This window comes from Mesoplodon bidens (assembly GCF_964165515.1).
Source record: "Mesoplodon bidens genome assembly, chromosome: 7".
In the NCBI taxonomy this organism is placed as follows: domain Eukaryota; kingdom Metazoa; phylum Chordata; class Mammalia; order Artiodactyla; family Ziphiidae; genus Mesoplodon; species Mesoplodon bidens.
The window spans coordinates 30,655,348-30,666,525 of record NC_138164.1 but is presented as its reverse complement, the minus strand read 5'-3'; the positions used below and the strand labels follow the sequence as shown (position 1 = coordinate 30,666,525).

Sequence of the window (11,178 nt, the reverse complement as noted above, 5' to 3'; positions counted from 1 at the left end):
CCCTGGAGATTACTAAATTAAATCTGCACTACTTTCCTGGCCGCCGATGGTCTATTTCCAGAATCTGGCAGCAAGGCTGGCACCATTAAAAGCCTTTGAAATGCGACGTTATAAGTAGGGAAATGGCAAGGAAGACGACTTGCAGACGGAATGGCAGAAGCGTCAGGGAATGGGTGAGAGAATGTAGAGAAAGGAAATTTCCACTCCACAAAGCCTTTTAAAAGAGATGGTGTTTGGGGATAGTGATGCTCCAGAAAGACACAACTCAAACCCCACAGCAGGACTAGGTAGGTGAACAACAAATCCTACCCTGAATTATCCCCGAGGCAATCATTTCAGAGTCCCCACTGTGGCGTTTGCCTGTATCTGAAGATTTTGCGTCTCAGTGTCTTTCATCACTCTCAATACCCTCACGAGAACATCATCATAAAAAGGGAGGTAGAACGGAGTCAGGCTCCGAGGCACAAGTCAGCTCCCCATTCCTGCGAAGACTCGCGTCCCTGAGGATGCTAGGGTTCCAGGCCGCCGCCCGCAGTCAGCTCGGAGGGGTGGGGGGAGTAGGAGGGAGTCCGCGCCTCCTATTGGCTGCCTCTGGAGCCCCGCCCCCACACCCTGGTAGCCGTCGCTAAGGACGCGGTGGGGTTGGGGTCGCGGCCGCCACCTCTGCCATTGCTAGGCAAGGTCGCCGCTGCTGCAGCTGCCGTCGCCACCACAGCCAAGAGCGCCAGTGTGCGGGAACCAGAGCTGCCGCGGCCAACCTTCCCACCGCAGTGACGCGGGGCCTGAGACGGAGTGCAGGGAGGGGCGGAGAAGGAGGAAGCCGGAGCTGCCATGAGGGAGGCTCCGGGGGCGAGCCGAGAGGCGGCGCTGAGGTGAATGAAGGATGATGACCGGGAGGCCCGGAGCCCGGAGCGCGGTCACAAGACTGGGCACTGAATCCTCGGACATCCGCGTCAGAGCCCCCCTCAGCCCTCGGTTGAGCGGCGGGCGTCACCGACCTGGCGCTTACCTGTATCCTTCCAGCTGTGGCTGCCGGCGTAGCGGTGTTGGAAGCGGGGTCCATCTTTTTTCCCATTAGACTCCCATTATCACAGATGCAAGGTGATAGAAACTAGCTAGTCATCTTACTGCGGATATTTGTTTCAGTAACTGTCGTTGCTCCCCTTAAACCTGAAATACCATTTTATCCTGTGCTAGGACCGCTTTCCTGGCTACCTTGTTATCTCACCCCCATTCAACTTTGGTTTAAATTTTTTGTGAGTTTTCAAATAGATCAACCGTGTGTTCTATGGGGATTGTTTTGTCTTCTAGAGTTATGCCGTTATGCTCTTTACTTCATATTATCCACCCCCTGATTAATCATGCTGCTTGGAGAAAAGAATTCCACAAATAGGTAAAATGTTTTGCCTTCCTGAAACAGTCCGTTTTAACAGTTAACCTAGCACTTCCCTAATTTATTTACCAGAGCTGCTAAAGCCTAACACAGTTGGTTAATTTGTTTTGTTTTCCATCCTCTGCCCAGGCTGTTGTCAGAGAGACAACAGACAGAAAATGAGAAGCAAAGGACCCGGAGGCTTTGCACTGCATTATCTCTTGACCTGTCCCTAAGAATTGGTCTAGCCCACCTTTGAGATTGCTGTTGGTTGCATCGTAGAAAATTGAAAGAGTGAAAGAGTTTTGTTTTCAAAATATGTAAACCATGTTTATTCCTTCAGATAATGTTATGATAATTAGAGTGTAACCTTTGTATTCTCAAAGGACTTGGTTGGTAGTGATGGTGCTGTATAATCATCTTCATTCTTGTCAAAGAATGGAGTGTCTTCACTTTTCAAGTTAAACCCCATTTTCTTATCCTTATTGTCTTCCACTTCTGGGATGTTGAACTTTTAAAAGCAAGTCAACAACCAATTTTCATTTAGTGCCTGCTCTTTGACTAGGTGCTTGGGATACAACTCTAGTGAGGAAGACAGATATGTACAAAGCTTAACTGATGGTAAAATATCCCCCCTCTGATCATGCTTTCCTCAAGCTTTTAACCCTTCTGTCTTTTCTTTCTTCAGTCAACTTCTCAGAAACCCTAACCTGCAATAGCAGCTTCTAATTCTTTTCATCTATTCTTTATTAACTCCATTCACTTTGGCTTTTGCCCTTACTACTCCGCAAAACCGTCCTTGCTCAAGAAGTAATCTGAAATAAACTGTATTGCTTTCTGTATGGATTTGATTCTGTCCCCTTGACATTGTATTTTCTTGGACCCCGAACTCCTATTACACTGACCCTGATTTATAGCTAAATCAGAAAATAGGGAGGCACTGTAAGTGGCTCATTGACAAAGTGTATCTTTCCATCATTTTTATTAGTGAAATGGTCATAAACTTAATGTTTTTAAATTTATGAGGTATGAATATTGATACAACAAAGGAAATATTTGTAAATAAATTCAGCAGTACCTCAAATGAACAAAACCAAATAGACATAATTCCAGAATTATGTTGGTTTCCTATAAAGAAATGTATTACTAAAAATATACTTGAATTATAAATATATAGTTAAAATTAAGAAAGTTGTAGATGATCATTTCAATAGATGCCCAGAGCTTTGCTAAAATCCAACAACTTTTGCTAGTATGTGTGTGTATATATGCATCTGTATGTATATATAAGTATATATAATATACTTTTTGCTAGTATATATATATATATATATATATATTTGCTAGTATAAATAAAATTAGTATATATATTTAAATTGGGATAGAGGAATTCTTTTGAATGTAAAAAAGACTATGATACTAAATCAAGAATATCATTATGTTACTAGTTAGAGAAACACTTAAGCACCTTTTGTATTATTTTGGATGTCCTTAGTATCTGTAATGTTTCATATTGGATATCTGGCACAAAATAGGTATGCAAATTTATTGAATTAATGACTAAATTAAAAAAATGAACTGCAGACTTAAAATAAGCAAGTGACTTGTAAAATTTCTACATGTGACTTCCAAATATGAATTCAATACTCAGAGGCCATCCAGCTTTCTGTTGAAGTACTCTCACTCAAGTCAGAATTCCCTGACTCTAAAGGCAAGGAACAAAACCTTATGAAGTTCATCTAATTAAAATTAACTGAAGTTCTATAATTTCACTTTCTTAAAATAATTCAAATAGGAATAGAATAAAGAAGTGAAGTTCTTTCATGTCCCCTTCACACTATGCCTCTTGTTTTCTCATTAATATCTCCAGTCTTTTCCCCTTCCATTTTATCCTAGCTCCCACCTTGCCTCTCTTTGTTCCCTACCCAGTTTACACCCTATTCTTAATTATCTACACATATTCTCTCACCAACATCCTTGGTTCTTTGCACTCCTATTCTTTCTCAACCACCCAGTAACTACTACAACCCTATTTCTCTACCCCTTCACTCAACAATAAAAATGCTGTCAGAGAAAAAATTCACAAAACCGATACAACTTGATGGTTTCCAGCTTCACCAGAACAAGAACAGGGTTCTCTTTTGTTCCTCTTAATTAGTTTCTGTGCCAGATCTTGATCACCTCCCGTCACTCGCAGTAGACTGTCTTACTATAATACTTCATAAGAGAGTGGATGCCATGAACTCCCTCAGGTCCCTCCCAACAAACAACACAAACCTTCTTACTCCCATCACCACCCTCAATCCCCTACCCTGCTTTTTATTCCAGGCTCACTGATGGGATATCACTTTTACTGTAGAAGGTGAATCCATTCACTTGTGCCCTATTTTCATCATCTCTCTTCTCAGTAACCCTGGATTGTAAATTATCCTAACTCTCTCTTACAATTTACTTCCAACTTTTGTCAAATAGCCTTCTTTCCCTACAGCCTGTAAACATGCTCTGGTCTTAACTATCCTTAAAACTAACTATCAAACCCTTTTAACTGTGTTCTAATATCTCCTGTCTCCTTAGTCAAACCTCTAAAAAAGCGTAGTCTAAATTCACCATCTCTATCTTGAGTCATATTTTACACTACATTCCAAAGTATCCTTGAACTGATAAAAAGGGTAGATATAAAAATAAATACAAAATCATAAAGGAAAACTGACAGAAAATAGAACTTCAACTTTTTCAGAGTTTGAAGGTATAATAACTTTACCTTTTGAAAAGAAAGAATCAATTTCAAGTGAAAAATATCTCAAAGATAACTCATTAATTTAAAACTTCAGCATAAGGGGGAATTGTATAATTAAATAAAACAAATTGTCTGGGGAAAATACTTGTAGTAACTATGATAGAGGGTTAATATTTACACTATTCTATCTTTATTGAATTCACTGAAATTGATTTTTAAATGACGTTCTCAATAGATAAATGTCCAGTGACTCTGAGCTAACAATTCACCAAAGAGGAAAATAAAAATTAGTTGCCCAACATGGTATTATTCTATTTTGCTAATACATACATAATAAAACATGACTTTCCATTCGGTCTCTCTAAAAACAAAGTACTACCTTATGCTCATGAGGTGTAGAAACTCATGTTCATATATTTCTAATGACATGTAGATTTATAGAACCCTTTTAGAAACCAATTTGTCTGTGAGGCACTAAAAGCTATAAAAATGTGTATGCCTTTTGTCCTAGTTTACCTAGTAAGAATTTTCTCCAAGGAAATCATTCAGCAATCTTTTATTAAGCCATTACCATATTCTAAGCACCATGCCAGGCACTGGAGTTACAGAAATATAGAGGAGAAATATATGACCTACCCATGAGGGTGTCAAGTCATCCAGTAAGGGTTAGAAAAAGCTTCATAGGGGAGGGACTGCTTGAGGTGTCCCTGAAAGGATGAGTAGAATTAGCCAGCAAGTGCCAAAAGATAATGGCATACTACATCATGGCTTGTTCTGTTAATAAGTATCTTAGTGTGGCTGGGCATCAGAATCATGCAGGGAAATGTTGAAAAATGAAGTTGAAAAAACAGACCAGATTATAAAATTCTGTATATTCCAAGAAATTTATAATGCATCATGAAGGTGATAGGGAGATTTTAGAGAACAGCAAAGAATGAGAAACCCAATAAGATTTGTGTTTAGCTGGTTTTGTGGAGGTTCAAATGGAGGATGGCAAGTTTAGGAGTACTGTAATAAGATGAGTTAGAAGACTACTGAAGTAGTCCAGGCAAGGGATTTAGAGCATCTGAGCCAAGTCTGTGGAGAGGTACAAAGAAGAAGAAAAAGAATCTGGATGGCTCTAATAAACTTGACAAGAGTATGGGTTATATGATTCATAGTTATTATTGATGGTAACATATTTAAAACAACCTAAATGAGCTACAATTAGAAAAAGACTAAATTGGGAGAGGAAGAGATAAGGATGAGGTGGGGTAGATTAGGCTATGCTTTTAAATTATAATCATTATGTACTACGTGCCCGTAGTATTCTTGGGTTTGTTGTTGGTTGGTTTTTTTACTGTTAAATATATAAAAATTACTTTCCTTTGAGGAAGTATTTAACAGTGATTTTATGGAAATATCTTACCTTAACAATGCAGCTTGTATGAAAAATAAATGTTTAACCAGCCACCTAATATTTTTTAAATTTGGATACCATACTTTTAAGAGATGTAAAGGCAGCAGTATTTTTTACAACTTGGCAGGCAATATTATACATGTGTATATTATATAGAGAAAGAGACATTTACTTAAATCTAACAATATATAGTTGTCAGAACATTATTACAAACATTACATTTGTGATTTTCTTTATGTTCCTGTGGTGAGACTTCAAGCATGTTAAACAGAGAAGAGAATTATCTCCACATGCATCATAGTCCTGCATATTTCTCACCTGAACCAAAGCAACTTCTCCCTTTTCTCCCCCCACAATGTTTCTCTTGGGTACCCTGAAAGGAAGTTGCACTTTCCTCCACTGCCATGTTGTGACTTCATAGTTAGCCATCTTGTTAAAGTCTGACTCCTTCTAATAAAGTACTCTATTAGAAAAGAACAAGCTAAATCTTTAGCTGTTTCTGTGCTAACAACAAAAAAAAAAGGTTGCTTCCCTTTCTGTTTCATTTTTATAAATCCTTCAAAAGAAACTTTAAGTAAAAATATTGTGTGTGAGTGCGTGTATTTGTTTATGGTGAGGTAGTGCAAAATTTTCTAATACAGGTAAATTAATTATGAGCAATGGCATAAAAATGGTTAAATAGCAACATAATTGAAAGCTCCCATTAGCAAAGTTTCAAATGACCAAAAAGTTCAAATAAACGTGCTTGTTTTGAAATATATAAGTTTTTTTTTTTTTTTACTATGTTGATGCTGAAGCCCTGCAGGATCCTAAAATTAACACATTTTGAGTTAACAACTTATGTATAGCATAATTTATTATTTAATGTATTTCTTATATTCTGTTTTACCATTAATATTTATGGCATATAAAAAACCTTGATTAAATAGAACTCTTAAAGAGAATTTCATACCTTTATTTTGAGGGGGGAAAAGTTAAACACACTGTTTATTCTAAAAAGACAAATAGGCATGCCCTGCAATAAATAACTTCAGTACAATCTTGTATGCATCTACATCTAATGATGAAGTACTAAAAATGGTAATTGAATGACCACTTTTTAAAACTTCAAAATCATTAAAAACAGAAAAATACTGTGATAAATTTGATAAAGGCATTCAATAATGCCAGTTAAAGTGTAACTAAATAAGCTCAGGCATCAATTAACCATATCAATTCAACTTATTTAAAGAAAGTTTAATTTTATACAGTAAATTTCAAATGAATGGATAATTAAGATAACTAAAATACTCCGTATCTGGCAAAATTCTGAGTAAACATTACTGTATATGGTTTTCCTAATGGTTTGTTTGTTAACTTATGAGTAAATCACTAAGTAAACTATATTCCCAAACTTTCCAGTTATATTGCTATTTGATTTTTAATATTTGAATATGACTTTCATGCTATGGATTAAAGGATCTACTGAGACGTTTAATTCATCTGCTTTCTATTAATGAGATATAACCTTCTTTCATTTTTCTATATACATGCCTAAGATAGTAACTTGTTAATAAGTACTCAAATATCTGTATAATGAATGAAAAGATATGTAGTCTCCTTATCTGGGCTCATGATGTCTAAAAGTAATTAATTTTTTCCCCAAAGAAAGTAAAATGTATCTTCAGTTCTAATACCAAGCCAAGAGTTTTTACATAAAACATGTGCCAGTCATACACTAACACTGATGTGTACACATTCTAATTGTTCCACAAAAAATCATTACATCATTAGTATGAGGCTGTAATTGTATTTATCAGATAGCACTGATACTCATCCAGTAAAGACATAAACCACTGTCCTTAACTTTATGCTGCCATTAGAGATATGAAAATCCATTTTGAGAAAAATTTAGAAGAAGAACGCCAAATATTGCTGCAGCAACAAAAAATATGTCGAAATCAAGCACGTAAATATTTTGTGGAGTCAAACCAGAGAAAAAAGTAAGTAACTGTATTTTATTTAGAAGCATAGAAACTCAAAGTCATAAATTAATCATTTCTCGACTTTGTAGCATTTTATGAACCTAAGTCATGACAGGAATGATCAAGATTTTTGTGGCTTTTAAATTTTATTGTTTTTCTGTCACAGCACATAGATAGTGATGTATCATCTAGTTTACTGACCATGACTGTAGCAGTCTTTTCTTGTCATAGAACTTATTAGTGTCATATTCACTTCTTAAAATGACTATAAAAAGTATTCTTCATTTTTTGTAACATTTTATGATAAAAGGTTACCAATTAGCATTTAGGCTCTAATAGAACATATTTGATTTTAATTCATTATTCACTTATATATAATTTTTCTATATGTGTTATCCTCATTCATCCAGTCAGAAAAATGGGGAAAGTATGAATAATTGTGGAAATATGATAAAAAAATTTTATAAATGATTGCCATTAAAAAATGCTTTCTAGTATAAACTGGAAACTAAATAAAGTAAAAATTCAAACCATCCTATTTTTCAAGATGTGTTTGAATTATTAGATTTTTTTAATACAGAGTGGTTATGCCATTTTTATTGTTGTTTTTGCTACCTTGTTCATAGTTCTACAATAGGTGAATAGTAGAAAAGCCCTAGAATTTATTATTACATCATTTATTACTACATCATTGGGCATATGTTGCAAATCCCATTTGGGGAATAAAAAATTGTTTATCTGTAATTTTTTCTGGCACTGAATTCTCTTTAGATTAACTCTATATTGCCTGGCATAGTTGAAAGTATTTAATGAAGCATGTTTTTGTTTTTGTTGTGTATTTGTGTATTTCTGTTTTTCTCCTACCTTTCAGCTCCTGAAGCCTATAAAAGGCACATGATAGGAGTTCAAGAAAAATGAATAATCATATGTTGAAAGGGTCATGGGCTTTGGAATCAGAGATGTAGGTTTAAATCCTAGCTCCATGAGTTAGAGCAAGTTATTTAATCTCTTTGAGCTTCAGTTTCTTATTTATGATTGGAATTAATACAATCTTTTTCAAGGAATTGTTACATAGAGCAAAAAAGGTAATATTAGAGATGAATAGTTGAGACTGCATGTACAAGTATTTGTCACATAGTGCTCTTCATTAAGCTTATTTTATTGATTATTAAATTAATATTTGTCAATTGTATATTTTCTAATAATTGTCTTGCTGTATGATAGCAGGCTTTATATGTGGAATTTGATTCATAAAGTTCCTACCTGTCTTCTCTCATCAAACACCCATAAGAATTCTGATGTAGAAAATATAGAAGAAAATTTTTGGTTTAAAATTCTAAGAGGCAGAACATTTTCCAATACAATTTCATTATGTTTTATTTTTCTGTCACCCTACAGAGGGGTAAAAAAAAAAATTGTTTTTGTAAAGCCACATAAAACTTTATTTTAAAACACTAATCTTTTGTTTCTATATTTCACCTTTTAAAAGGGGACCAAATTGTGCACTTCTGAATTTCAGACTATGTCTATCATTATGGATTTTTTGACCTATCTATCTATGCTTAACCTCATCTAAGTTTATGGTGTCTATTCATATAATGATCATAGAGTTTAGAAAAAAATATTTTTCCTACAAGTAGAAATATTCTCCTAACACTGTTTTTTTCTACAAAAAGAGACAAATTTATACTTTGACATTGTCAGTACTGTTTCCCCAATAGTACTCAAAAGATGTTCATAGCACCAAGTGCTCTTTGTTTACTTGCATTAATAACTTAAAATCACACACATTTTAATTTTCTTGTTATTTATTATTTTTTGCATTTCTATTGCCAGTATTTTTCTTGTATGTTTTTATCACATTCTTAAGTTTTCCATTCTGTCACTCAGTGTCCATACAGTGGAGTCCCCTTTGTTTCCCTCCAAGTCCTCCTCCCTTCATCACTAGGTACTGCTACAACAGATACCCGTTACCTTTTAGATCTAATGCACAACGGGCATCTGAGACTTCCCTTTATTGGTCTCAGGGATTGGAGCCACAGTTTCTTGCCTCATAGCATCCCTTTTTTTTTATATAACATTAGTTTGCTGGATCACATCCTCAGGTAACTTTCTAGTAGGCTGCTTTGTGGACCAAGTAATTTTAATATATACACACATAAAGAAAATTAACTTACTTCCTACATTGTTTTTAATTTTCAACTTTAGAACTATCTTTTGATAAGTTAGTGAATAGGCATTTATTCATCAGCAAGCATAGGTAATTGAGTACCAATTATTAAACATCATATTGGGAGAAAAAAATAATTTTGGTTAATCTATTTTATCACTAAACGTTAGAAATGTCAATAATCTGATTTAACGTGACTTCATGAGGAAAATAAATTGAAATAAATTTTAGGAAGTAAAGAACTCAAAAGGAAGCTTCAGATATTTTAAAACAATATAATATAAGCATGTAGGCTTAAAAGTTCAGATGATCAGACAAAACTCCTATGGAACTATATAACTAACTGGCAGAATAAGAAAGGAAAGGACAGAATGGGGAAAACTGCCCAAATAAAGAGAAGAGGAAACACTACCAAGTGGTGAGAGACAAGCATTTAGGAAGAATCACTAAAATCTATAATTAAAAAGGATTCCTTACATATCCTATAGGCAGAAAAAAGATTACCTAGAGAATCACGGAATGAATTACTTGGTGAACATGAATTATGGGGTAGCTGCATTATCTATTTGTGAGAATGATGGAGTTTAGAGTTCCCCATGAAGCAGTAAGACTGTACCTTAGAATAAATAAGAAGGAATTATACTTTAAGCAATAAGTCATATTAATCAAACCTGCATATATAGAAGTTTGGTATACGCTAAAAAATATAAACAGATTCAAATAAATCCAGATATCAGTAGGTTTAAATATCCATGGGTATATTATCCATAATATATTCATAATATATTAAAGGAAAATTAAAGGAATTTAGTATATTTAGAAGTTATCTTTGACCATTTAAAATGTCATACAGGACAGCATTTATTCACTCAACTAACATTTACTGGGTTTCATATACTAGAGGATAAAAATAAAATGCATGGGCTTCCCTGGTGGCGCAGTGGTTGAGAGTCTGCCTGCTAATGCAGGGGACACGGGTTCGAGCCCTGATCTGGGAGGATCCCGCGTGCCGCGGCGCAACTAGGCCCGTGAGCCACGACTGCTGGGCCTGCGCGTCTGGAGCCTGTGCTCCACAACAGGAGAGGCCGCGATAGTGAGAGGCCCGCGCACCGCGATGAAGAGTGGCCCCCGCTGGCCACAACTAGAGAAAGCCCTCACACAGAAGCGAAGACCCAACACAGCCAAAATTAAATAAACAAATAAATGAATAAATAAAAAGCTAAGCATTTGAAGCTCTTTAAAAAAATAAATAAATAAAAAAATAAAATGCATGATTCTTGCCCTCAATTTACTAATAGTGAAGTAATAAAGGATGGCAATGCTATGCAATAAATACTATGATTGAGTCACCTACAAGGTGCTGTAGAAGTACATCTCATATACTGTAGGACAAGGAAGAACTCCTTCCCGGAAGAGTAAAGTCTTATTAAATAACCAGGAGTTAGGGTACTTGAGAGATAAAGGAGGACAATATATGAAAAAGCTTAATATTATGAAATAAAAGACAAAAGTTTTATGTGATTTAGGCATAGGAAA

General features: G+C 35.2%; 1 protein-coding gene across 1 annotated transcript in view; it reads left to right on the top strand.

The window, feature by feature from the left end:
- Positions 1-883: 883 nt before the first annotated feature.
- Positions 884-11,178, top strand: part of CEP126 (centrosomal protein 126) — a gene marked incomplete at both ends in the record, with an annotated part of 112,556 nt that continues 102,261 nt past the window's right edge. Inside the window, 2 exon segments of the mRNA XM_081240665.1 lie at positions 884-1,011; positions 7,371-7,490. Coding sequence (XP_081096791.1) covers positions 884-1,011; positions 7,371-7,490 — 248 coding nt within the window.